This window comes from Phyllosticta capitalensis, assembly GCF_038381095.1.
Source record: "Phyllosticta capitalensis strain CBS 128856 chromosome Unknown BKA78scaffold_6, whole genome shotgun sequence".
Lineage (NCBI taxonomy): Eukaryota > Fungi > Ascomycota > Dothideomycetes > Botryosphaeriales > Phyllostictaceae > Phyllosticta > Phyllosticta capitalensis.
The window spans coordinates 1,669,136-1,695,351 of record NW_027117444.1 but is presented as its reverse complement, the minus strand read 5'-3'; the positions used below and the strand labels follow the sequence as shown (position 1 = coordinate 1,695,351).

General features: G+C 55.0%; 9 protein-coding genes across 9 annotated transcripts; 5 read left to right on the top strand and 4 right to left on the bottom strand.

Moving 5' to 3' along the window:
* Positions 1-711: 711 nt before the first annotated feature.
* BKA78DRAFT_344534 (4-coumaryl-CoA ligase) lies at positions 712-2,573 on the top strand (the record flags this gene model as incomplete). Its single annotated transcript, XM_066890457.1, has 3 exons — positions 712-808; positions 873-1,941; positions 2,020-2,573. 3 exons carry the CDS (start codon positions 712-714, stop codon positions 2,558-2,560), a joined length of 1,707 nt encoding a protein of 568 aa, XP_066743572.1. The 3' UTR covers positions 2,561-2,573.
* An 86-nt stretch (positions 2,574-2,659) lies between these two features.
* On the bottom strand, positions 2,660-6,453 carry BKA78DRAFT_153368 (uncharacterized protein). Its single transcript, XM_066882983.1, has 3 exons — positions 5,963-6,453; positions 4,814-5,911; positions 2,660-4,684 (listed from the first exon to the last, which is right to left on the bottom strand). The coding sequence occupies exons 1-3, from the start codon at positions 6,057-6,059 to the stop codon at positions 2,760-2,762; spliced, it is 3,120 nt and encodes a 1,039-aa protein (XP_066743571.1). The 5' UTR covers positions 6,060-6,453; the 3' UTR covers positions 2,660-2,759.
* A 671-nt stretch (positions 6,454-7,124) lies between these two features.
* BKA78DRAFT_252039 (aspartic peptidase domain-containing protein) lies at positions 7,125-8,562 on the top strand (the record flags this gene model as incomplete). The annotated part of the gene is made up of 2 exons (XM_066884700.1): positions 7,125-7,755; positions 7,802-8,562. Coding segments are annotated over 2 exons (1,392 nt in total), but the record flags the coding sequence as incomplete, so codon positions are not given.
* A 1,071-nt stretch (positions 8,563-9,633) lies between these two features.
* BKA78DRAFT_252196 (CMGC/MAPK protein kinase) lies at positions 9,634-11,162 on the top strand (the record flags this gene model as incomplete). Its single annotated transcript, XM_066884712.1, has 6 exons — positions 9,634-9,746; positions 9,800-9,921; positions 9,974-9,984; positions 10,053-10,134; positions 10,179-10,493; positions 10,546-11,162. The coding sequence occupies 6 exons, from the start codon at positions 9,634-9,636 to the stop codon at positions 11,160-11,162; spliced, it is 1,260 nt and encodes a 419-aa protein (XP_066743569.1).
* A 964-nt stretch (positions 11,163-12,126) lies between these two features.
* On the top strand, positions 12,127-12,898 carry BKA78DRAFT_153156 (uncharacterized protein). Its single transcript, XM_066882982.1, has 2 exons — positions 12,127-12,390; positions 12,451-12,898. The coding sequence occupies exons 1-2, from the start codon at positions 12,285-12,287 to the stop codon at positions 12,717-12,719; spliced, it is 375 nt and encodes a 124-aa protein (XP_066743568.1). The 5' UTR covers positions 12,127-12,284; the 3' UTR covers positions 12,720-12,898.
* A 357-nt stretch (positions 12,899-13,255) lies between these two features.
* BKA78DRAFT_251923 (Aldehyde/histidinol dehydrogenase) lies at positions 13,256-14,982 on the bottom strand (the record flags this gene model as incomplete). The annotated part of the gene is made up of 4 exons (XM_066884690.1): positions 13,256-13,638; positions 13,688-14,487; positions 14,540-14,770; positions 14,828-14,982. 4 exons carry the CDS (start codon positions 14,980-14,982, stop codon positions 13,256-13,258), a joined length of 1,569 nt encoding a protein of 522 aa, XP_066743567.1.
* Positions 14,983-16,406: 1,424 nt separating this feature from the next.
* On the bottom strand, positions 16,407-18,226 carry BKA78DRAFT_332028 (uncharacterized protein; the record flags this gene model as incomplete). Its single annotated transcript, XM_066889935.1, has 2 exons — positions 16,407-17,991; positions 18,102-18,226. The coding sequence occupies 2 exons, from the start codon at positions 18,224-18,226 to the stop codon at positions 16,407-16,409; spliced, it is 1,710 nt and encodes a 569-aa protein (XP_066743566.1).
* Positions 18,227-18,479: 253 nt separating this feature from the next.
* BKA78DRAFT_317100 (uncharacterized protein) lies at positions 18,480-20,840 on the top strand. The gene has a single exon (XM_066888683.1). The coding sequence runs from the start codon at positions 18,710-18,712 to the stop codon at positions 20,645-20,647; it is 1,938 nt and encodes a 645-aa protein (XP_066743565.1). The 5' UTR covers positions 18,480-18,709; the 3' UTR covers positions 20,648-20,840.
* A 34-nt stretch (positions 20,841-20,874) lies between these two features.
* Positions 20,875-26,002, bottom strand: BKA78DRAFT_317098 (uncharacterized protein). The gene is made up of 4 exons (XM_066888682.1): positions 25,774-26,002; positions 25,454-25,724; positions 22,610-25,403; positions 20,875-22,560 (listed from the first exon to the last, which is right to left on the bottom strand). The coding sequence occupies exons 1-4, from the start codon at positions 25,851-25,853 to the stop codon at positions 21,311-21,313; spliced, it is 4,395 nt and encodes a 1,464-aa protein (XP_066743564.1). The 5' UTR covers positions 25,854-26,002; the 3' UTR covers positions 20,875-21,310.
* Between the last annotated feature and the right edge of the window lie 214 nt (positions 26,003-26,216).

The following is a 26,216-nucleotide window of genomic DNA, read 5'->3' as shown; positions in this document are numbered from 1 at the left end:
GGCTGCTTTACGTTCCAGAGCCCGCTCAGCGACGTTCTCCTTTTGAATCTGCGATGCAAAAATGTCCAAATGAGCGGCCGCCACCGTGAATTCAGAATGAGCCGATGGTGTTCTGAATTTCCGGCCTCTTGGCAGCTCGAGACTATTGCACTGACACGTAGAGTTTCGTCCTGGGACCACTCACAAGAGACAAGGGAAATGCGTCCAACTATGGAGTACGAAGTCTACTACTCCTCACTGGGCCTTGGGAGTGCTTCCGTGGGCGATTGATATACAATTCCTCAGAAAGCTTGAAGATTTCGTGGAGGAGATCAAAGCGCCTTGTCAAACGCTCAGACCTCTCCAACGCTACGAAAAAGGGGCTCGAGTCATTCCGCTGTCACGACATGCGCACCGTGTGGTCTTACGAAGGCTAGCAAAAGTTGCTCCGAAGCGATGTGATCAAAGACCCCGGACCCTTCCATCGCGTAGTCCCGTGATCTACATTTAGTTTCTAATTCGAGTAACCAAGTTGTGTCTTTGCGCAGCTTTTCAGATTACCGGTCGTTGGTTGGCACTTACCTCCGTCTCCCTACGACTGTTTGGGCAAGATTGCCGCATGAAGAGCCTGGAGGATCTACTTTGCAATGATCTTAACTTCTACATTTCGTACATATGCCCTTGTCTTTTGCTCTCCTTTTCTCCTTCTCGAAGTATTGACCTTTACCAAACATGGCGACCATCTTTGAACAAACGCCAGAGGGCACCGTCTACAAGTGCCCCGATTCGTGGCCTATCCCGGATCTTGATGTGCTTACTTTGCTGTTTGGTACATGAACCATCATCAGGTTAATCAGAGATTGATTGGGCGGATTTTTTCTGACGCAAAGCAGAGTCGGAGCTCAGTTATGCAAGAGACTACACTCCTGTATCGATCTCTTGCGCAAATCCAAACCACTTCATCACCAAATCTGAAGCCCGCGATTTGACAAAACGTACTGCCCACGCTCTTCGCCACAAGTACGGCATTGGCGAATCGGGACCAGGCAAAGATGTTGTCTGTGGCGTCACTACCGGCCACCATCTACTCTCAATCGCTTTGTACGGCGTCGTAGCTGCCGGTGGTGTCTTTTCCACAGCAAGCCCAGCAGGATCGCCAGCCGATGTGGCCAAGCAAATGCGTGACGGAGATGCCAAACTGCTCATTTGCAACGACGACACGAGACCTCTGGCTCTCGCCGCTGCGCAAGAGGTTGGCCTGCCCGAGGACCGCGTGCTTGTGATTCCAACTGGAGGCAACTGGGAGCTGCGGAGAGCCAATGACAAGCAAAATGTCGTCGGCGACAAGAAGATGGAGTGGCAGCGCGTCACGGACCCTGCAGAGCTCGAAAACACGACAATCGTACTCATCTACTCTAGTGGAACGACTGGCAGTCCAAAGGGCGTCAGAATCTCACACAAGAACATTGTCGCCGAAGCCGTAACTTCTCTGGACCCCTGGAAAGCCCACAACGAAAAACACCGACCGAACTTTGAGTACCGTACCATCGCTCACCTGCCACCATCGCACATCTCGGCCATCCAAGGGTATCTCATCAACCCCATGTACCTCGGCGGCACAGCCTTTTGGATGGCCAAGTTCGACTTTGGGCTCTTCCTTGAGTATTGCAAGAAGTACCGCATCACGTCGTTCTTCACGGCGCCGCCGATCTGGCTCGGAATCGCCAAGCATCCTCTGGTAACGGACCAGTTTGCAAGTCTGGAGCATGCTGTCAGTGGAGGTGCTCCGATGAGCAGGGAGCTGCAGATGGCAGCGAGCCGCAAGCTGGGCCGCGGCAACAAGACGCTGATTAGCCAGACTTGGGGATTGACGGAAACGACGGGAGCGATCACGCTCCTTCCATATGGACAAACGGATGAGACTGGTAGCGTTAGCTGTCTGACGCCCGGCCACGAGGCGAGGTGAGTAAGGAGAAAAGCGCCGCTCCAAACCTGCCACACATCTCCACCTCCAATGCCCACAGCTCACACCCTTAACAGAATCGTCGACGACGCCGGCAACGACGTCGAACCCGGCTCAGCCGGCGAGATGTGGGTCCGCGGCCCCGTCGTGTCCAAGGGCTACAACAACAACGCAGCCGCCAACGCCGAAGCCTTTGTCCCCGGCGGCTGGTTCCGCAGCGGCGACGTCATGGCCTTCCGCGACGGCAAGTTCTACATGGTCGACCGCAAAAAGGAGCTCATCAAGTACCGCACGCACACGATCCCGCCCGCCGAGCTCGAGGCCATCCTGCTGACGCATCCGAATGTTTCGGACGCTGCCGTCATTGGTGTCCCGCTGGATGATGCCGAGGGCGAGGCCGCGGGGCAGGTGCCGAGGGCGTATGTCGTTGCGAAGGGACTGGAGGGCCGTGGAAACAGCGGGGGAGACGAGATTGCGGCGTTTGTTGCCGAGAGTGTTGCCGACTACAAGAGGCTGAGGGGCGGCGTGGTGTTTGTAGACAAGATCCCGCGCGCGCCGAGTGGGAAGGTTCTGAGGAGGGAATTGAGGGCAGTGGCGATGGGCGACCGGGAGAGGTAAGCTGGTGAGTTTATCAAGGAAACCGCCCATTTGCATTGTTTTCTGTCGTCTGCTGGACACTGTATTATCTTTCAACGACATTAATACCTCAAGCAAGAAGTTGCTACTTTACAAGACCAACGACCCCATTTCCCAGAAACCAACATCTTACATGGAACCATCTATTCCGGCATCTGGCCCTTTCCAGCAAAACTTGACATTAGAACATCCAAAAGACAACGCCCATGAAGCCCCACAGCCCAAAGATAGCCATCCAAATCCCATCTACACCCGTCAACGCCGCTGTATTCTTCTTCCCTTTTCCTTTGCCCGTCTCCTTAGCCCCCTCTCCCCCCGCCGCGGTCGCCACCGCACTCCCCCCTGACCCCGTCTGCGACGCCCCGGCAAAAGTCTCAGTCGTCACGCCCGCCACGACAGCCACAGCCGCTCCCCCATTCGCGCTCTGCAGCACCACCGTCGTTCCCGGACCCAAAACAACCGTGCCGCCAGGCGTCAGAGTCACGCCGTTGATGACGAACGTGGGCCCCGCCGCTCCCCCGGCCGCCAGCGCCGTGTATGTCGAGCCGCCGATGGTCAGCTCGGCGAGTCTGTTGCCCAGGGTGGCGGACCCTGTCGCGGTTGCTGGAAAGAGGACCGTGGTGGCTCCATTGACGACGAGCGCCGTGGCTTGTGGCGCTAGTGATACGGTCGTTCCGCCGGCTAGCACGATGCTCCCACCAGCCGTTAATGTCTGGCTGCCGATGACGTATGTAGGTTGCGCGCCGCTGCTGCCGGGGAGCGCTGTGTATGTGCGGCCGCCGAGAGTGAGGAGCGGCGCATTTGTCGATGCGGATGCAGCTGCGGAATTAGGAGTCGATGGAGAAAGCGCATACGTTGCGCCGTTGATGACGACGGCCGTCGGAGTGGGTAGCAGAGAAAGCGTCGTCCCGGATACGGTGATGCGGCCGCCGGGCGTGAGTGTTTGGCCGTCGATGACGTAGCTGCGGCCGGGGCCGAGAATGGGCGAGAGAGAGGTCGAGCCGAAAGGAATGGCGGGGAGGGAGGTCAAGACGGCGGGGTTGAGGGTGGACGTCGCGCCGTTGACGAGAAGTGCGGTTGCAAAAGGGGCGAGGGAGAGTGTCGTCCCGGACACGACGATGCGGCCGCCTGGTGTCAATGTTGCGCCACCGATAACGTACGCAGGCTGGGCGCCTGCAGATGCGGCTTGTGGGGTGATCGATGTGCCCTGAAAAGTGAGGGCAGGATAGAGAGTTGAGAAGGGGTAGTTGGTCGGGATTGCAGTGGGTACACCATTGACGTAGATAGATTTGACTGATGCATCCAGTGAAAGCGTCGTGCCACTGACAACAATCCGACCACCAGGAGTGATGGTCTGTCCTGCCACGACGAACGAGGTACCATCGGCAGCGGCATAGTTACTTCCAGCGACCGTAATCAGGGGTTGATTCGCTGCAGCTGCTCCACCCACTGCTTTGCTGTACCCGTTGATCACCAAATTGGATCCCATTGAGTCCAAAGATATCGTAGTGCCACCAAGAACGACTTTGCCGCCGGGTGCTAGGGTTTGGCCACCAACGACAAACGGACCCACTCCAGGGTTGGCTGGCGCAGCTGTAATCATGGCAGCAGGAAAAGCCTGCGTGGAGCCCCCTACTACCACATAGCTTGCGGATGGTCCAAGACTGACGACAGTCCCATCCACGCTTGCAGCTCCTCCAGGCTTCAAAGTCTGCCCGGGTCCGAGGTAGTATTGCGTTGCGGCATTGGCAGTATAGGCGCTTGAACCGATGGTTATGACTGGAGGGTTCGGAGCAGCTTGTTGGACATCGGAAAGAGGCGTGGTTGCTCCATTGACAACTACTGCTGTTGCGGATGGAGCTAGGGAGACAGTCGTCCCGCCTACTGCGATTGCAGGGCCTCCAGGCGCGAGAGTTTGCTGTCCGATCACAAAAGCCGAGGATGAGCCCATTGTGAAAGAGCTTCCACCAATTACGACGACTGGCGGACGAGAATCGGAGCCAAGCCCATTTTGACCTGGTTGTGCAGCAGTCTGAGCGCCAGGGCCGCCGTTCTGGGGGACTCCATTGCCACTATCGGCAGTAGGAGCTTGCGTCGGATTTGCTTCTGTTTCCGAGGCTTCAGTACCTATCAGAATGAGGGTAGGGGGATTGAGGCCCTGGGCAGAGGACTCGAGATGGGCGATGGCTATCGCCCAGTTCTGAAATTGTGAAAGGAGAGCGGCGAGTTCATTACCAGTAAGACCAGGATTCACAGACGCAGCAGCAGAAGGCTGCGGTTCCGGTGCCTCCACCGACGCCGATGTCTCGACGTATGCTTTTGACCGCATTTTAGGGAAGCCGGGAAGGCCAATCGCGCCGACAGAGGACTCAATGTGGACCATGTTTCCTTTTCCGACATAAGCGTATATGACGTTGACGACAATGAGGACGGTGACTGAGCCAGTATAAGTCCCCGGGACGCATGTTGATTCTGGAATTTGTGCAACAAAATTAGAAGGAATAATTCCCGTGGCAGTCGACGAGCTCTCGAGGCTGTCTCCACTGTAGTCAAAAGCCAACGGGCTGGAGAAGTTGGAAGTTATGATGGAGTGCGTGTAATATACGTTTCCAAGTGCGTCAGTCATTGGCTCAGATCTCTCGACTTCGTACTCTGTAAAATATACGAAAGGTGTTCCACTTGGAGCGACATATTGGGTATTTGATGGCCCAGTAATCGTCGCACTGGGCGGCGTGACGATATGCAAGTCCAAAGAGTCTACCAGATCTGGTTTCGTCAACGGCCCGCTGGGCAACGGTGAAAAAAGATTCACTGTCAACACCTCCGTCGTCGCTGCGATCGGTCCCGGTAAGGTCGTTGGAATGAACTCGATAAGTGAAGTGCTCATGTCCGTATTCCAGCTCATCGTTGTGACCACAGCTAGGCCGAGAGCCCAACTAAGCGCAGTGGTGACATTGAACTCACCCTGAGTTTGAACTGAATACGTCAGGGTTGAGTCAATGACCATCGATGCGAAATAGTATGTCGGCCATATGAATTCCGAAGTATACCATCTTTCGATTGTTGCTTCCCGTATATTGATGGTACAAGGGTTGCTATTGGACGCATTGTCGGCGGCCGAGTGATTTTGCGCTACCAGTCCAACAGCTCCGTGATGCGATCTGTTACTGCGGGAGACTTGGGATGGTACTGGATTAAATGCTGGGCGGAATATCCCGGTACCCAAAGGAATTGGCGATGGAGTCGGAGATACTATCGCATCTGGGGAGAGCGAAGGTGAAAGCGATCCAGTCGCAGCCGAGACAGACGAGTTCCTCCATGTCCAAGGAGTAGCTAGAAAGAAGTCAGAATTAAAGATCCGGGTCAAAATTGATGGGAGGTTACCGATGGATCCATCCCTGGCATGTCGAATGCGGTCCTCGGAGGCAAAAACTGTACAAAGAAACAGAGCAACTGTTGATGCGATTTTCAAATTTGGCATGTTGCTGCCGTGGCCATGAGATCAACCACAAGACGTGAACAAGCCCATTTGGGCGAGCAGATGGTAGAGAATGAAGCAAAAGAGCGATGAGTATTTTGAGATCCAGACCGACGTCAGAAATGTGCCTGGGGACATGACGTGCAAGGGGCCGGAGAGATTTCGAGGGCAAATTGAACTGTCCAGCCACGGGCCCTTTCTCCTTCAAGCGGTAGCAGCCGCCATCTGCGCCTTCCGTGTATGGCTCCTCAAAAAGGTCCAGAACCACGGTCAGTATACGCTGTTGCTGCACTGCTTGGCAAGTCCTGGGTCATGCTCCCTCGCAATCGCTCTCGGATTAGCCGTAGAGATCTTTCTGCGGCAGACGATTCCCTTTACTCCTCAGACTGATTTTCTGTTGTGGCCGCATTTCTGATGCCGCCAGAATTCTACGCCTCTCTTCGAGTTGCCACGTTGTTTTGATGTCGTCCAATTCGCCACGCCCAAGGCCAAGCCATTTGCATGTCTCCAGATCCAACTCGTTGGCGCAACGGAAGGGTGTCGAGGGAGCCGGCGTGGCTCAGTTGTGAGGGTCGTTGAGCCGGATGAGGCCTAGATTCAAAGAAAGTGACGCACAATGAAAACAAGCATTTCGATTTTGAAGCAGTTTTTCGTGCCAATTCTTAGTGCTGACAGGTTGGGGGCTGGCCTAGCTGGACCACAGTGTCGGTTCAGGTTAACTTGTAGTCGGCACTGAATCTGACAGGTGCAAGGGCAGCCACAAGGCTGGCCAGGGTCGCGGCGAATCCATAATGCCCACTAGTGATCCGAATCTGGAAAGATTGTCCCCTTGCTCCAGGCCTGAGTTGGGACTGGACGTAGCCATAACTAGCCGCCTTTCCCTAGTAGGCAAAGATCCACGGCAAGCTTCCACGTTCTTGTCAGCCAACGTGGACTGGCAATTTGTTTTCATGTATGTAGTGCGTCTGTCGTCGTCCAAAGGCCTGGGTGTCTGCAGACTGTCAAAGCGTCTCGATATGAAGGCTGCGAAAGTACGATGTCCTTGAAAGCCAGAAATTCGCTGCAAAGATGCTGCTACGATCTCGAAATGATGCACTGGTCCTACTTGTGCTAGTCAACACACTATTCTTCCGCAGCAGTGCCTTGGAACTCACGACTCGAGCAAGCCTTCCGGATCCTTTGGTTTTCACACCGGACCAGAACTGGGACGGTATCGACGGCCAGTGGAACTCCTTCACACTCCGCGTGGGAACGCCGCAGCAGTTTGTACGAGTGTTTCCGGCTACGTCTAGCCAGCAGACTTGGGTCGTTCAACCGGGAGGATGCGCGTACACGGATAACTTTGGCAGCTGCAACGAGCAGAGAGGTTGGACATTCAACATCTCGGCCTCGTCGAGCTGGGATTCAATCGGGAATTTTTCAACAGGCGTCGAGAGCGAATTGGGATATGACTCGGCCGCTGAGTATGGATACGAGACAGTTGGGATTGGTGGTCTGGGGGAAGGAGGTCCGACGCTGCTCAACACGACTGTGGGCGCCATGATGAGCCTGGCATATTTCATTGGGATCTTCGGCCTGCACCCAAAATCAACGAACTTTTCGTCGTTCAACGAGCCATCACCCAGCTATATGACGATGCTGAAGGACGAAAAGAAGATTCCAAGTCTTTCATATGGGTATACTGCTGGAAATCAGTATCGTATGACAAACCGTCCCAAAGTAAAGGCTGATACTTACAAGGTCAGGCCTCGACAAGGTTCTCGCAAGTCTCACTCTCGGAGGCTATGATTCGTCGAGATTCACCCCCAATGACCTGAGCTTCAGCTTTGCGCCTGACAATGAACGAGACGTGGTGGTAGGCTTGCAGGCCATCACAGCAAGCAGCACAGGTCAAGAGAATCAGACTCTGCTGGCCGAGCCAGTGACGATGTACATTGATTCAATTGTCCCCGAAATCTGGCTGCCAACAGCGGCGTGTGAGAAGTTTGAGCAGATTTTCGGGTTAGTGTATGACGTTGGGACAGACCTGTATCTGGTCAACGAGACTTTGCACCAAACGCTCTTGAGCATGGATCCCAACATAACCTTTACGCTTGGGCGAACGACGAGCGGAGGCCAAACGATCGACATTGTCCTCCCTTACGCGGCCTTTGATCTTACGGCGCAGCCACCTTACCAGGGCTTGTCCAACAGCAGCTTGTACTTTCCGTTGCGGCGGGGATTCAACTCAACCCAATATGTTTTTGGTCGCACTTTTCTCCAAGAAGCCTACCTGACAGTAGACCATGAGCGGCAGAGTTTCTCAGTGTCACAATGCGTCTTTCGGGAGGACGCTCAGCAAAAGATCCTGGCGATCAAGCCTCTGCAAGCTTCATCCAATGCGTCGGGCTCGGGCGGAGGAGATCAAGGGCTCACAAAAGGCGCAATTGCAGGCATTGCCATTGGCACGGTCGGCTTCATCTTGGCTGTGCTGGCGTTGGCTGGACTTGTTTGGCGAAATCGCCACCTCAAGGCAAAGTTGGGCCGCAGAATCAGCTCTGCAGCTGATGGTTCACATGCAGGCTCAGAGGGCATCGAGGACCAGGGTCCAAATCTGATGTCAAAGGCCGAGCTCGATGGGTCGTCGACAGGACACGAAAAGTGGCCAATGGAGTTCAAAGCACCGAATCCAGAAGAGGTTGATGCTTCGCAGACACAAATCTACGAGATGCAGGGTGACGTTCCAGAAGGGGCCGAGGTAGATGGACGGCAGCTGAGTGAGAAGGAGGGCATGCTGTACCGCGAGAGGAAATACAACGGGACAGACTTGGAGGTGTCGCCGGTGACACCGACAGCTCCGCCTGAATATCAGCGGCGAGCAGCTCCTGTCAATGGGTGCGACGTCAGACGGGTGCCTCTTCGAGACGGGGGGACGCATGGGGTGTCGCCTATTACGCCCGTGAGCGACTGCAGTTCTGGGCGTTGGACGCGGAGGAGATTCTCGTTCGAGGAAGAGGACGGCCAACATGAGCTTTAGCGACGGCGTTTGCAAATTGTTCACATGTACGTAGTAGAAACAGAGAACAAGTGTTTGGTTGGTTAGCGCGGCGGTGGAGGTGGTCGAGGGGAGGGCACAGCGGGAGTCGAAACAAAGACCTGCGACCTGGCCGTGGCCCCCATCCTTATTAACCATTGTCGTTTCACGCTCCTCCTGTTGCGTCTGTTCTCTCGACGACAATAGTCACGTCGTCGCCGTGATCCACCGCATCGTCTGCTGCCTGTGCTGCCTGCCGGTATACAAATCGACTGATTGCTGCGACTCACCTCACTCTTCGCACCCCGCGCCCACTCTTCACCAACGCCAACTCCACCTCCGACCTTCGCCACAACCTCCATTGTCTGGCCTCTTGCGTTGCGCCGTCTGCCGCGTCACTCTTTTCGTCAGATCGACTTGTCCTCGCCATCTGCGCGCACTGGCTTTGTGCTGCTGCTGCTGCCCTCTCACCTCCGCTGCTACCCCGCCATCGCCTCGACCACAGCCTCCTCCGGTTACCTGCCTCACTCTGCCTTGTCCACCTCACACGCACACGTCGCCAACATGTCCGAACTTCAGGGTCGCAAGGTCTTCAAGGTCTTCAACCAAGAGTTCATCGTCGACGAGCGATACACCGTCACAAAGGAGCTGGGTCAGGGCGCCTACGGTATAGTCTGGTACGCCCGCCATGATACTCGATCGTCTTGCACAATGACCTGACGCCTGCTAGCGCTGCTCAGAACAACACGACTGGTGAGGGCGTCGCCATCAAAAAGGTCACAAATGTCTTTAGCAAAAAGATTCTGGCCAAGCGCGCCCTCAGGGAAATCAAGCTGCTTCAGCATTTTAGAGGTGAGCCCCTAAAACAACTGCCTGAGCCGGACAGCCACTGACAATGCCTTAGGCCACCGCAATGTACGAGCTCTACAGTTCCGCCTACCACCAAGCCCGCCGTCGTATACTGACGAATCCTTCTTTGGCAGATTACCTGTCTCTACGACATGGACATTCCTCGCCCGGAGAACTTCAACGAATGTTACCTGTACGAAGGCATGTACACACTGCGTGGAACAATGGAAACGGAGACACAAAGGCTGACTATGCCTCAGAGCTCATGGAGTGCGACCTGGCTGCCATCATCCGGTCTGGCCAGCCCCTGACCGACGCGCATTTCCAGTCCTTCATCTACCAGATTCTTTGTGGTCTGAAATACATTCACTCGGCCAATGTCCTTCACCGCGACTTGAAGCCGGGCAACCTGCTCGTCAATGCCGACTGCGAGCTCAAGATCTGCGACTTTGGTCTTGCCCGAGGCTTTTCTATGGACCCTGAAGAGAATGCTGGTTACATGACGGAATATGTGGCCACCCGCTGGTACCGCGCCCCGGAAATCATGTTGAGCTTCCAGAGTTACACCAAAGCGAGTAAGTTGGCTATTGTTCCTGCGGCACCCCGGATGATGCTGATCCGTACTAGTCGACGTGTGGTCCGTGGGCTGCATTCTGGCTGAACTGCTCGGCGGAAAGCCCTTCTTCAAAGGCCGCGACTACGTGGACCAGCTCAACCAGATTCTGCACTATCTCGGCACGCCAAATGAGGAAACGCTCTCGCGGATCGGATCTCCCCGTGCCCAGGATTATGTGCGCAACCTCCCGTACATGCCCAAGGTTTCGTTCCAAACATTGTTCCGCAATGCGAACCCCGACGCCCTCGACCTCCTCGACCGCATGCTTGCCTTTGACCCGTCGCAGCGCGTCTCGGTCGAGGAAGCGCTTGAGCACCGCTACCTTCACATCTGGCATGATGCGTCCGACGAGCCGTCGTGCCCGACTACGTTCGACTTCCACTTTGAAGTCGTCGAGGACATTGGTGAGATGAAGAAGATGATCTTGGCAGAAGTTCAGCGCTTCCGACAGATGGTGCGCGTGCAGCCGTCGGCCGGTGGACAGAACGCCCAGCAGCAGCCGGCAGTGCCCATCCCGCAACACTACGATCCTCGCCAGTACGAGGACCCGAGGCCTCACGAGGCCAATTCGACATTAAACGACATGGGTCTGGAGCAGGAACTGCAGGCTGGCATGGACAGGAGGTGATTTGACTGAGCATTAATACCTCTCCTCGAATCGACTACGGCAAACGGGCACGGGCATTTCTTGGAGACAGCGACGGGGACTCTTTTGATGTCTTGGAAACCCTTCATTTCTTTCCATTGGTCAGATTGACATTCTTTGTCGTGCTGCACTTGCCAGGCGAATTTTTTCCAAAACAAAGGGCATGGGAACTAATGGAAGACTTGGGGGATCCGTGCGAAGAGACAAAGGGAAGAAGAAATGCTGCTTGCATTGACCTGCTTTGAGGAATTCGGGCGGTGCAACAGCGGCTGTTTGGAATCAATCATCATGTAGCTGTTGCTTCTGGAAAGCTTCATCCGTTAGATATCATGGCGAGTTATTTAGATCATGACTACCCTCTTGAATCAACTCTTGCGTCACCCTGGACCCTGACGCCTGTCAAGGCCGATTGATCGTGTGCGTGTCTAGTTCCCGTCAGGGTACGCCTAGCATTGGTGTTCGTAGTGATCGACAGCAGGTGTGACGTTCCCTCAGCCCTCTTGCCCGAAGCGGCGACATGGAGAACCCAAAAATCCTCGATCGCATCGACGCATGGGCAATTGCAATTGTCGATTTGCGTCCAACCGCACGATGCTTGACCCTGTCGACCGGTGGCGACGGAGTCCAAAGGCGGCCCGTCGAGGGTCCATATATGTTCTTTGGTCCGTAACGGGTAGGTGTGCAGATGACATCACCGTTGGCGCGATCATTACATCACATTTGATCAACACCGGCGCGCAAGAACTGCAGAATCGGCAGATGATGCGGATTGCCTTCTGGTTACGCATTTGGGTGGAGTAGCTGGTGGTCTCGATACCTCGATGTCTGCGCGATGGAGCTACATACGTCAGTGAGGGCGGGCGGTTGGGTGTTGGGGTGGTATATTTAAGACGGCGAGGGAAAGGGGGGGAAGAGGCTCGATATCTACAACAACTTTCATCAACTACTACTCTACAAGAGATCTTCCCCTCAAAAACCAATCTCTACGAACCTTTCTCGATTTAACTCCTCGTACTCGCACCACAAACTCGACTCTCGTCTTTTCAAAAACTCCTGTTTCCGTAAATACAACCTACGAAGAACCACCAAACACACCAACACACAATGGACTACCGCAACGCCGACCCCGCCGTCCTCGCCAAGCAGGCCGAGCAGGACCTCAACAGCTACCAAGCAAAGACGGGCGTCGACCACGGCGCCAGCATCAGCAGTACGTCTTCCACCTACTCCCCATTTCCCTGCCCCCTCCAAAGCTAACATGCCCCCTTAGCCGAAGAATCCGGCGTCAACGCCTCGAGCGCATCGCGCTTCCCCGGCGCATCAGTGACGTACGGCAGCGCGGCAACAGGACGCGAGATCCCGCCCGAGGCGGGCGGCGGCATCCAGCGCGGCACGGGCAAGACGACCAAGGACGTGGACTTTGAGGGCTACGGAGGACCCGAGGACAAGGCCGCGAGGTTCGCCGAGGAGCATGGTGGCAGTGATGACGCCGTGAGGGCGCATGTTGCGCAGGGCCCGAGGGGCGAGAGGAAGGCGTAATGTTTTTTTGGTTTTAAAAAGATGTCATGAATTATGAATGGTTTTCTGATGATTTGGTCGCTTGTTCTATCCCTGCGACTGTTGGATGGCTTGTGAGTTACATGATTAGTGCGCTTGTCTAGATCACGGAAGCTGTCGACATTGTTCTCTTCGAAACGTCGTCTTGTTGGTAGTTCTGTATATATACCTTTAAGTACGACCATAACCATGCTATGAACAATTGGTCGACGTCTGTAGCGACTGGTATCTTTGAAGCTCGCTTTTAAACATGCATGCGCTCCTCAGCCGTTCAATGATGATCCCTTGTTGAGAGAAATATACCTTGGCCATACTTACACGTACATTGTGTCCACGCCAATGATCTTCCATCCGGACTCCACGGCTGCGAATCAATCATCTACAGCAATGCGCGGGCACGCAGTTGCCGCCACCCCAGCGCCACTGGCAGGGAAAATGCTGCGTCAGCGACCATCTACTCGTTCAAGAAGCGAGAGTGGGACTGAAGGAGGGGTATATCAAATCAATCTAAGAGGGAATCAGCACTTACCGACAAAAACCAACACCACTCTGACGAGCGCAGCCTTCTTACCTCTGGCGCCCAGCGTCAGCAGCGTCCACAGCCATGCGCCCCACCCCCTCACATTGCCTTCACGGTCAAAGTCTGCCTTGGCGCCCGACATGGAGCGGTACTGGCTCTGCTTCTGGGCTGTGTAGGGCGGGTAGCGCACAGCAAGGAAGCCTTCGATCCACGATGGTGTGGTCGTCACGGGGCGGCGGTGCGTGAAAGTCTCGAAAGATGCCTTGCCCCGGTAAGCACCTTGTCCACTGGTGCCAACGCCGCCGAATTGCAGCGTCGGAATCGAAGCGTGGAAGAAGCCGTCGTTGACGGACGCGCCACCAGACAGGGTCGAATTGAGGACTGGCGAAAGAAATTAGCGGGTGCGTTATGATGCGAGGGAAGAACCTACCTTTGTTGGTTTCGGCCTTGTTGCCAAAGGGATAAATGCCGAGAGGGGTTTCGTCGACTTCATTGGCAATGCGGATGGCTTCGTCGAGATTCTCAACGGGGAGAATGGGCATTAGCGGACCAAATGACTCTTCCTGGATCAAGCTGTCGTGCATGCTGTCCACCTCGACAACAGTCGGCTCGAAGAACAAGTCGCTCTCATCCATGGTACCGCCGATCAAGATCTTGCCCGAGCTCTCATCCAGCATCTTCTTAAGCCTCTTGAATTGCCGCTCGTTGATAATACGCGCATAGTCTGGACTCTTTTGCGCGCCATGTGGGAAGAATTCTTCAAACGCCTTCTTCAGCTCTGCCACGAACAACGGCAGAATGTCCTTGTCCACCATGGTATAATTCTGGCTCACGCAGACCTGACCAGCATTGTGCATCTTGGCCCACAGCAGACGACGGGCAGCAAGACGCGGGTCTGCGTGCTTTGCCAGAATGGCTGGGTTGTTTCCACCAAGCTCCAGCGTTACCGGCGTCAGGGTTTCTGCCGCCTTCTTCGCGATTATCTTACCCACGCTCGCGCCGCCTGTGTAGAATATCTTGTCCCATTTCTGGTCCAGCAGCATCGAGCTTTCCGCAACACCACCTTGTACGACAGTATATGACTCGGGGTCGAGAGTCTCGCGAATGACTTTCTCCATGGCGGCGGCAGCGGCCGGTGCGTTCTCGCTGGGCTTGAGTACTGCGGTGCATCCTGCGGCGATGGCACCAATGAACGGTCCCAGGGACAATTGGATGGGGAAGTTGTAGGCTCTAGACCGGCACAGTCAGCTTGCGGCTTCGTTCGGACAGGCTGCCTTCTTACCCAATCACCAGAACGGCACCCAGAGGATCTTTACGAATCTTGGGGAAGACACCCTTGTTGATGAGGGGAATATCGGGCGCGCTCTCATCTTTCGACCATTTCGGAATGCCCTTCAACTGGAAGAGGATGTCACCGAGGACCCAGTTCAATTCGGCAAGGTAGGTCTCAAAATGAGCCTTGCCTAGGTCCTTCTTGCAGGCATCAAGGATGAGCTGTTCGTTGTCCTTGAGTCTGGCGTCGACGCGTTAGCTGGTGATCAGTAAACATTTACGAGAGGCGGCAAAATACCCCCAATAGAACTTGCGCAATTGCTTGAGGCGGTACTCGATTGGGCGCGTCCTTCCCGAGCGAAAGGTGCTGCGGACCGCCTTTGCAGTTCCCGGGATAGCGTCGCTTGGGGTGTATTTGAGTTCAGGCCAAGCTTCGGGCTGCTTTGAATCCATGGCGTTGCGCGCGCGAAAACGAGAGCTCTTTGACAACAGGGCAGGAGTCGCGGTGACGTGTGCTAACTAGAGCGCAAAGACGATGCGAAAGCGATTCAGGCAGGCGGCTGGAGGAATAACGTTCTTCTGGGCACTCGGTCGGTTTTTAAAAGGATCCGTCCGGTCAGATGAGGGGAATAGGGAAGCAACGAATGTGACAGTCAGGAAAATATACGTACTATCAACGTTCCTCGGTTGATGCCACGCCCACCTCCCCATCCGTGCATTCGGCCGGTCCTGTCCAGCAGCGATCCTTGCCGTCCCGTCCTCGACCTTATATCCACCGTTGGCTCTAGTTCAATCAGGATGGTCGTGTGTCCGGGCCGGCCACACTATTCGTTCTTTTACTACTCTATCCGTACATCTATGCGCGAGGCCTACACTCCAGGAGCAGCCAATCACGACGTCGATTACAGTATACTCCTAAAAAATCCCCACCACCATGTCATGAATCGAACGTTGCATTCCTTCGCTGTTTGGCACAGCATCGAGCTTGATCCAAAAAGCAACCGGCGAAGGATTGAACGATCGACAGGGTCGGACTCAATAAGGACGTCTGAAGTTCTACATGCCCTGGTTTTTGTGATGTCTCTCATCTTTGCGCAGAGATCTGCTGTCCAAAATTTCACACCGGTCTGGTCTTCGCCAATGCCATGGGCGGATGCATCGTTTTCCCAAAAATTATAAGACCTGTCAACTCTGCAGGTCGGAGATTAGAACGGCGCGTCGGAGGCACAGTCGACGCGCTTTCATTGCTTTTTCTTGACGACGCGGTGTGGGCGCTTAAACGCTTCAAACGGCCTGTTTCCTTGTTTCGTGGAGAGAAGAGTCAAGAGATGGTATGTACACGTATGTTCCCATCAACGGTCATTGAATCTCCAGCTCCGTATGTTGGCATTGCCTCGCAGCAGCGGTCTTGAGCCTGAGGAGCGGAATCGAGTTGGGTATGGCGAAATGTGTTGGCGTCACTGACGGCGAGAGGCGTGCTGGACATCGATGGCATGGTAGGTTGTAAGTCACGAAGGTCTGCTTGATATCCCAAAGACAGGGTGGGAGGGAGACCGCTTTCTAGCGGGGTTGTCTTTTTGAATTGACCATCATTTCGCAATCCATGGCATGCATCGTGTTTGAGATTTCATCTTGCTTTGAATGTTCATCATCTTTTTCCATGCTATGCACAGCGGACTGAGAAATATACACGCCCAGAATGTCCACCAACCCTCTTGCGCCACGCCAGGACCCTGACCCTGACCCCCCAAAACGCCTATAGACCCGTCGCTTTTGCAGCAGGACAAACAAGAGCAGAAAGCTCGTCAAGTGGAAAAATTAGACCCGGAGAACACGTCATTGGATGCGCGTGAGAGAAAAGGAGAGCAATCAACGATTTACTCCTTGTTCTTCTTCTTTTTCTTCTTCTCGGCCTTGTCACCATCGTCATCGTGCTTCCTCTTCTTCGACTCGCTTGCGCCAGCCGTGGCATCGGACGACTTGCTCGACTTCTTAGCTTCCTTGGCCGCCTTCTTTGCTGCCTTTGCTTGACGCTTGGCTTCGCGCTCTGCTTTCCTCGCCTTCTTGGCCTCCTTCTCAGCCTTCTTCGCAGCCTTGGAGTCGCCGTTGGCAACCTCCTTCTTGGGCTTCTCCTCTTCAGACTCGTCATCGCTCGAATCCGAGTCATCATCGGCCATTTCGACATCGCCGTTGGTCTTAGCCGAAGGAGCGGTGCCATCGCCGGTAAGACCGTCGGCGTTGATGTTGTACTTGCTGGCCTCCTTAATGTCAAACTTGGGTGCGGCAGCCTGTCCGCTGGGGCCGACGGCGGCAGCAGCAGGAAGTCTCTCGGGCTTGCCCTCAAGGAACCTGAGCCTGCGCTCAATGGCAAGGCGGGCAGAGTTTCCAAGAGCGGCCTTCTCCTCGTCGGTGGGCTCCTCCTGACCGCCCTCGCTGTTGGCACCCCACTCGGCCAAAGAGTCGACACGCAGACCCAGCGCAGCCTTGGAGGCGAGCATACGCGCAACCTTGCCCTTGTTCTTGCCAGATGCTTGTCCGATCAACGAGGCGTGGTAGATGAGACCGTACTTTGGGGTTTGGTGCTTAGTCTTGAGAGCGCGGAAAAGCGCCTTCTCGGCACCCAAAATTTGAATGGTGGAACCGGGCGACTTGGCGAGGTTCATCAAGCTACCGGAGTGGGCGATCAGACGAGCGCCGACAAGCTCGCCAACGAGGGCAGTGAGGTTGGGGGCAATGGCGTGCATACGGGCGCTGAGGTAGTTGGACAGCTGGGAACGGTATTCGGTCAACTCGACAACCTGCTCGGCGAGGAGCTGGATGTTTTGCAGGTCCACGTCGGTGATCTCGGTACCCATGGAAACCTCAGCAGCGAGCTTCAGGGCAGTCTCAATCTCCTCGGGAAGAACGTCGGAGAGGTCAGTCTTGGAGGCGTTGGACCTCATACCCATGACCAGAATGACGCGCGCGTACGCAACGTTGTCGTTGATGATCTTGGCCATCTCAGGGAAATGCCATCCATACCATTCCTTGACCCTCATGGCGTAGTTGTTAAGTTCCTTGTCGAGGTCGTCGAGAAGAGCAATGGCCTGGATGATCATAGTGTCGACCTTGTCGGTCGAGAACTTGAGCTTGTGGCGGGAGAGGGAGTGGGAGAGACCGAGCGACATGGTGTTGATGTCTTGAGGGACAAGTCCGGGGATCAAGGACGTAAGGTGGGCGCGAACGGCACGGAAGACATCCTGGGTGGAGGAGTCGGAGATGGGCGTGACGTCGAAACCGGGCAGCTTGTTGATGGAGTTTCCGAGCTTGGGGTCGGCAACGGCCAGCGACGCCTTCTTCTCGTCCTTGATGGAGTCGAGGAGCTTGGAGAGCATGGGCGAGACCTTGCCGTCGGTCAGGGCAGCGGCTTCATTGAGAGCTGCAGCAGCACTGTCGAACTTTTCAAACTTCTTGAGCTTCAACCTGCAAGCACGACGCGTTAGATTCAATTGAACACCACATATTCCGTCCCGTCTGTCTGAGCCCCAGATGCTGCCGAAAGATTCGGCGTGTCGGCGCTGAGGAATACTGACAGGTTGCAGGTGCCCTCTGCGGTCTCGGTTTCTTGGGCGAGGTCATCGCGCTTGAGGAGCTTCTTGTCCTTGGCCTTGAGGAGGGCGTAACCAGCACTGGTCTCGGTGAGGATGAAGAGGGTCATATTTGATAGAAAAGAAAGTAAATATGCCCGTCGTAGGCGATGGTGGGTTGCTGGTCGCGGCGCGTCGTCGTCCAACTTTTTCTTCGGAACGGCTCGCACTTTTCGCAGACTTGCAAATGCAAATTTCGGCGCTAGGCACAGCGTTGTTCCGGCTCCGATGTGGCTGGTGCGCACGGACGAAAGCCACTGAGGCGTTCATGGGAGCAAGTTGTGGCACACAACTCCGACTGCTCTCTGTGACCCGATGCGAAGGATTTAGCAAACTCTGGTTTTGAATTTCTGAGAGCGTGTCTTTTGGAATAGAAATTCTCCACGGGACTTTCGCCCATCATCGTTGCTCGTGCACACGACTTTTACTGCTAGGATCTCACCTCGCTCGCCAAGACCCGGCGCGTCTCGAGCCACCGCCTGGCAAACGCGTCCAGCGTGCATTCCCCATCAACTCGCCATGTCGATGCAACACCAACCAATCCACACTCCAACATGAGCGCCGGGGCTGGAGATGAGCTTCTTGGCCCTCCTCTACCCGTTGGGCGTACGCGGCCTTCTTCCGGTCAATTAGATCTCGTTCGCAAAGCTTCTGGAGAACGAGTATCGTCACGGGCCTTTTCTGGAATTTATGGATCTAGCAGCGCGAGCTTCCGCTCCGACGAGGAGCACTTGGTACTTGAGTTCGGAGCGCGATCGCTTCGTGCTGGTTTTGCAGGAGAGAGCAGGCCTCGATGCACCAAGAGTTTTGGACCTGAAGAGCAGCGCAGAGTAGGCGACTTTCGCCGATGGATGCCCGGCTACGAATTGCTCCGCAAGCAAAGAAAAAGAGACCAGGATTGGGGCCAGGAGTATGAACTTTGGAGAATGGATCTGCGAAACGCCGACATGGGTCTCGTCGAAGACAAGATTGACCGCGCCGTCCGGGATATTGTCACTCAATATTTGCTTCTTGACCACAGACCACGCCGAGCTACTGTCGTCATTCCTCCGTTGCTGCCACGGCCACTCCTCTCTGCCTTGCTCTCCTCTGTCTTTACTACGCTCCAAGCAGTCAGCATCACTGTGTTGTCTGGACCAGTGTTGAATGTTGTCTCGGCAGGTCTGAGGTCAGGCCTAATTATTGATCTCGGCTGGGCAGAGACATCAGTCACAGCGGTCTACGAGTATCGTGAAATCCACCACCGCACCAGCATCAGAGCTGGCAAATACTTGACTGAGGAGGTGGCCAACTTACTGGACGACGAATGCCACAAAACGAAAAAGGAGAAATTAGGGACACGCGAACAAGTCAGCTTCGAAGAGGCCGAGGAGGTGCTCACGCGGGTGGGATGGTGCTTCAGCCGCGATGAGGCGCAAAAACACCACGCAGGTATCGAAGAAGATTCGACGTCCAACATCACCATCCCTTTTCCAGCGGCCTCTCCTCCGATCACCATCTCTGTTCCATTCCACCGTTTCGCTGAGCCGGCCGAGTCCGCACTGTTCGCTAGCGACATGGACCTGCACGACATTGACGACCACGACCTTCCCATCCCCTTGCTGGCCTACAACGCATTACTCTCAATACCCATTGATGCGCGCAAGCTCTGCATGTCGCGCATCATCATCACCGGAGGCGTAGCCAAACTTCCCGGAATCAAGCGCCGCATCTTGGCTGAAATGGAGCACATCATCAGCGAGCGTGGCTGGGATCCAGTCAAAAACTACGGCCACGCAACATGGAGGCGAGACCTTCGCATGCCTCGAGCGACAGGCTTCAATCGCAAGCGTGCCAGCACCACTGCCGACATCGTCCCTCCTCTGCCGTCAGAGCAGCAGCAACAGGAGCTATCAAGTCCGCGCCCAACAACGGGCTCCTCGGCCACGGACACGATTCCTGGGACGCCAGAGGAAGAAGACCCTTATTCACGTGAGCATGCTCGCGTGCAAACACCAACGCCTTCGCAGTCTACAACGACGACCAACTTGGCCGCCACGCCGCACACGCCGCCGCCGGCCTCGCTCCTCCCGCAAGAGTCGGACCCCATCAGCACCAAGCTCGCCTCGCTCAGCCTCAAGCACAACGCGGCATTGCACCCCTCGCCGACAGGCGTGATTCGCGGCGTCGAATCGATGGGCGCGTGGGCTGGCGCCTCGCTCGTCACGTCGCTGCGCGTACGCGGCATTGTCGAGATCGAAAAGGATCGCTTCATGCAGCACGGGCTCGCCACGGCAACCCGCGAGCCCGGAAGCGTCGAGGTTGCTGGACAGTTGGCTCCTGGTGCGGGTGGTGCCGCTGGATCTGGCGCCGGCTCTGGTAACCCGCCTGGAAGCTCGGGCGGTGGCCAACCTGGCGAGAGGAGCAGCAAGCGGTTGAGTAGCCTGGGAAGCACAGGAGGAGCCGGCGGAAAAGGAGACAGGGGAAGTTGGTCGCTGGGCGTTTGGGCGTAGGCTGGGTTGAGAGGCCAGGCACGGGCAGGTGTCGAGTCAACTCGCGGAAAGAGTGCCTTGTTAGCGTTGGTCAACTATCCAAAGGACAGGACTTAGTGGCGACATGGGAGGGAGCTCAAATCGGAAAGCATGTGTATCACACCTTCGGAGAATGAGAACACGGAAAGCGTAGAACCGTGACCAACGTTTCCCAAAAAGTGCCATTTCATTCCCGTGACACTATTGGCCACCAACATTACCGGTAACAAATGCCCTGCTGTGCACTGAGTGAAGTCATGAGTGTTCGATTATGGCGATTGAAGGTTGCGTCAGTTCCTGCTTATGGAAGGACCAAAATATCGACTCGTGTTGGTCACTCAAAAAACTTTTGTCCAATGTTGGAAGTCTTCCTTAATCCCTCCATTCGCAGGTCATGTCGCCTACTCAGAGTCAGTAAGGCAAGGGCAAACTGCAAATTCTTTCTATGGCAGTCAAAAACATCAGTCTCTTCAACTTGATCAATCACGCTCGCTTGAATGCAAGCCACTGCTCTCATCCCAAGATCAAAACAACAAAAGGATTTTCCCTCGCTTACGCCGCCGCAATGCAATGTCTCGCCAACCAGCCCATGAAAAGTCCCAATGCAAATCAGCAACGCCGTCGAGGCCAACCGCCCATCATTCACTACCAGCTGAACAAGCCCTCAAAAGCATCGCCCTTCCTGCCAACCTCTTCCCTCTGCAAGTTCAAGCGTCGGACGACCTTGAAGCCACCGGTACCAATGCCCATGGTCTGACCGAGGATGATGCACTCCGAGACACCGTTGATTCCGTCGCTCTTGCCCCTGGCGCCGGCCTCGAAGAGGTGGTCTGGCGTCTTCTCGAACGAGGCGAGCTGTAGGACCGAGTCGCGCATCTTTGCGAGACCGAAGCGCGTGATGCCAAGAATGTCGCCCTTGTATGTCATCGTGTCGGCCAGCAGCTGCATGTGACGTGGATCGATGTCCATGTTGCCCATGACGCTGGCGATTTCGTTGATGATGGTTGTGCGCGCCGCTTCGATGCCGAGCACGCCGTAGCATTCGAGGACCGAGTTGGTCTTGCAGTGGATGCCCTTGAGACCAGGGGTACCCATGATTTGCCGCAGGCCGTAGCCTTCGACGAAGAGTCGGATTTTCTCTTCTGCGTCGTCCGACTTTTTGATGACGGCACGGGCCGCGTCGGGATAGCCGCTGACCGAGATTTCAGGGAGGGCGCGCTTGAGGAATTGGATGCGAGAGAAGTACGCATCGTCAGTAAGGGGCTTCTTGCCGGAACGAGCTGCTGCGGCCTTTCGAGCTTTGGGGGCTCCATCGCCGCCCGGGCTGGTCAGGTCAGGCACGTGAACCCGCAAGTGCAGGTGGTTGAATTCAATCGTGCCACCTTCAGAGCCAATCTTGAGCTTCTTGTCGCCAAGAATAGCCTTCTGGAGGTCATTGGTGGTCAAATCGAGACCGAGGGCGTTGACAGTGTCCAGATCAATACGCATATTCAGGTAGCAACCATTGTCGTACCAGACGTCTTCAATGTAGAAGATGATGTCTTTGAGGAAAGTCTTCTCGATACGACCCTTGACAACACGCGCGGCTAATTCGTCCTTGCCGTTTTCAAGTTCGCAGTCGATAATGGGCGTCGAAATGACCTTGGAGGCGTTGATGATTTCCTTGATACGGGGTACACCCTGAGTAATACTCATACCGGCCACACCTGCAAAGTGGAAGGTCTTGAGCGTCATTTGAGTACCCGGCTCTCCAATGGACTGTGCACCGACAGCACCGACGGCGTGGCCTGGCTGGACATGAGATTGACCATGTTTGGTCAAGCAGAGCTCGAGGAAGTAGTGAAGGCATCTTTCCGAGACCTTGGCCACACCATTGATAATGTTTGCAAAGCCATCTGCAAAGAGGGTCAGCATGTGTACACTCAAATTCAAGCACGAACTTACCGTCATCGGCAGCTCCCCTCCCCTTTTGTTCCTCTTCATTTTGGATCTTCATGAAGCGTGTAAGGAGGTTTTCCAATGTGTCTGCCATGCCGAAAATGAATTTCTGGACCTCGTCAAAGAACGCGCGCTGAGACTCTTTTTGGTCAACGGATTCGAGGTCTTCAGCATTGTACTCAAGCTGTTCGCCATTTTCAGAGAATCTCTGAATTTTGGCGCGTTCCGCGTTTAGTCTCGTTTTTGTTATGGATCGAATCTGATCAGGCTGGAGGCATGGCTCATCGTTGCTCCACGTCGTCATCCTTGCGTGGTCAAAGGAGCGGTCGAAGTTCACGGGCTTCGCTTTGCCTTCCATGTCCACGGGGTCGAGGTTGTCGTCTCCGTACCGGAATTGCACAATTTGCGAGGCCGAATTCCGTACAGTATCGTCATATTGCGAGGAGAGATCCTCAAGAGACTTCATCAACCGACGAGACATGTAACCGGTCTCGGCAGTCTTGACGGCTGTATCGACCAGACCTTCACGACCGGACATGGCGTGAAAGATGAATTCCGAGGGAGTCAGACCAGAGTAGAAGCTGTTGGCAACGAAGCCCTTTGCGTCGGGAAGACGACCTCCCTTAGCGAAATGGGGCAAACTTCGGTCTTGGAATCCGTCTTGGACACGAGCACCTCCGATAATCTGTTGACCGACACAGGCGACCATCTGGGCAACGTTGATGTTGGAACCCTTGGACCCGCATTTGGCCATGATAAGAGGTGAGTTCCAATTGGTGAGCTCCGAGAAGCAAATTTCACCGGCTTCTCCACGGACCTTGTTGAGGATACCGGAAATCATGTTTTCCATGGTCATCTCCTCGTCGCATCCCGGCGCTCTTTCCAGCTTGCCCGTGTTGTAGAGCTCGACCACCTTTTTGGCCTCGATATACGCGTCGCTGATCAACTTTGTCTTCCTTTCCACAAGCTTCCTTCCAGGAGTAACGTCGCTGACACCGATCGAGAATCCTCGGTTCGTAAGCCATCTGGCGGACAACTTGGCAAGCCGGTTCATGGCTTGCACAGCATAGTCCGGACCAAAGTCTCGCATCATGACGTAGAAGACCGAGTCCTTCTTGCCGTCACCTACTGTGGCCTTGTCCATGACACCACACATGATCTCAGAGTTGCGGATGACGAGGTAGGCGTCATCCTCGTTCAGATCCTTCTGTTTGCCCTTGTATTGCTTGCACTTGGCATCGAGGTTGACAAGAACTCTCGATGCCTTGTACGGTCGCATAAGCACGTTCCACACTTGTTTTCCAGTCCACAAGGCCTGCGGCTTGATGATAGTAGGGGGAGGAAGCTCGATCCTGTGGTATTCGCCAGTTTCCGGGTCCCTAACGGACTCGTCGTTGAACATGTAGCCGCAAACGAGAGCAAACGTCTTTCTGTCGAAAAACAAGTCTTTTCGACTGACCAAGAAAGCGCAGGTGATGAAATCTTGGATTGCTGCGATGATTGGTGTCCCGTTCTTCGGCGTCGCCAAGTTGTGCTTCACACCCATCAATTCGATGGCCTCTGTTCGAGCTTCCTCCGTTTGGGGAACGTGTAGATTCATTTCGTCTCCGTCAAAATCGGCGTTGTAAGGGTTGCAGACGCACTCGTTGAGACGGAAAGTCCGCCATGGACGGATCTTTGCTTTGTGACTGAGGATACTGAGCTTGTGCAGGGACGGTTGCCGATTGAACAGCACAACATCGCCGTCTTCAAGATGCCTTTCGACAATGTCGCCAATCTCCAACTGCTCCGCTGCTTGGCCCAGTCTTCCCAGCTTTTGCAAAACTTCCAGCACCAGTTTGCGGCCATCCTGCTTGATTACGAAATTCGCGCCGGGGTGTTTGAATTTGCCTCTTCTGATGCAATCTCGGAGTTTTTCGATGTTGTATCGTGAGACTCTCTCCGGGTAGGTCATGTTCTTTGCAACTCTCTCCGGAACCGCGACTTCTTCGATGGACAAGTTCGGATCAGGACCAATGACCGTGCGGCCCGAAAAGTCTACACGTTTACCGGACAAGTTTCCACGGAAACGTCCCTGTTTGCCCTTCAGACGCTGACAGAAACCCCTGATATGCTTCCCGACTCCTTGATTCTGAAGGCCAGGTATATCACTGTTGACATACATGGCGATTTGGAGTTGAAGAAAGTCCCACTGTTCCATAATGGTCTGGACAGGCTGTCCCTTTTCCAAGCCGGCGCGTATCAGTGAACTGATTTGGATGATGTCTCCAAGCTTGTTGGTGATATCGTCCTCGGTTGTTGCAGCCTCTTGCGCGACAGAAGGACGGATAGTGACCGGCGGCGCGGGAACGTACTGCCAAATGAACATTTCCGGCCTTCCTTTTGACATGCCAAGAAGCGGGCAATCTGTAGCTTTGACGCGCTTGAACAGATTTAGTACTCGGAGCGGATTCATGTCATCGACGGCTTTGCGTATGTGTTTCTCCAGCTCGGCATTTCCTTGCTTGGCTGCCTCGAACGACTTGTCGAACTCTGGTTTGCCGCGCGGCATCTCCTTCTTTTTCGCATTTGACTTGTTGTACGCGTCGAATTTGAAGTGCACAACCTTGAGCGGGTGGCCAGGAACTTTTCGAACGGGTCCGTTGATCGCGCCACAATAGGGGCATTTCTTCACCTTCTTGCATTCTGCCGAAATCTTTTTGCAAATGGCAGTCCGCTGGAGACTATCGATGTCGGGCCGTCGTAAGCTTTTGAGATGCTTCTGCCGCGCAGACTCGTCAAGCAGAATGTTGGAACATTCCTACATTCATGTCAGTGATTGGGCAAAGAGCATGGACTGGTTGCGCGTGCCTTGCATATGCTGTGTAGGACTTCGATGATCATCTTGAGGTATCCAATGTGGAAAGCGGGCAGTGCAAGCTTCACATGACCGAAATGACCGTTACACGCTTTGAGGTCCTCGCCGCAAGTCTCGCAAATGGCCGACTTGGAAGAAATACCCAGGCGACCGTCGAGAGGTCCATGTTTAGTGGCGTTGCGCGTGGGGCCCTGACTTCCGGCATCGTAAATGTGTCGGTCGGAGACTTCAATGACGGCTTGGTTGACGATGTCTTGGTTGGAGCTGTTATGCGATTAGAAATATTTCCAGTTGGTGGGGAGTGTGGGCTCACAGAATGCCGAATTGGAGCTCTTTTATGCGCTTGGGCACGCGGTCGACGACCTGCTCCTTGACCTCCCCTTGCGACGCCATTTTGAGGAGCTTTTGCTACCGAGGAACAGGCATGGGCGAGCTGCTGGGACAGCAGAAGAAGAGGGCAGCAGGTGCGTGGCGGGTGAAGATGTTGGGGCGTGGTAGACGTGTAGAGTCAAGTCCAGAAATTCTGCGGCGGCGCGCGATGCTTGCCAGCGTCCGTGTCCGTGTCTCAGTGGGGCGCAAACCAAGTCGCTCTTGCCGGAGATGGCCCGGCCGCTATCTTATCAGGCAGCCGCCGGACACCTTGTGGAAGGAAGGTCAGTGCTCCCCCGCGCTCTACGGGCTCTACGGGCATCCACTAGTCACCTCTCCGCTCCCACCTCTACCTAACCACCTCCTGACCTCTACTGCCCCTCTATC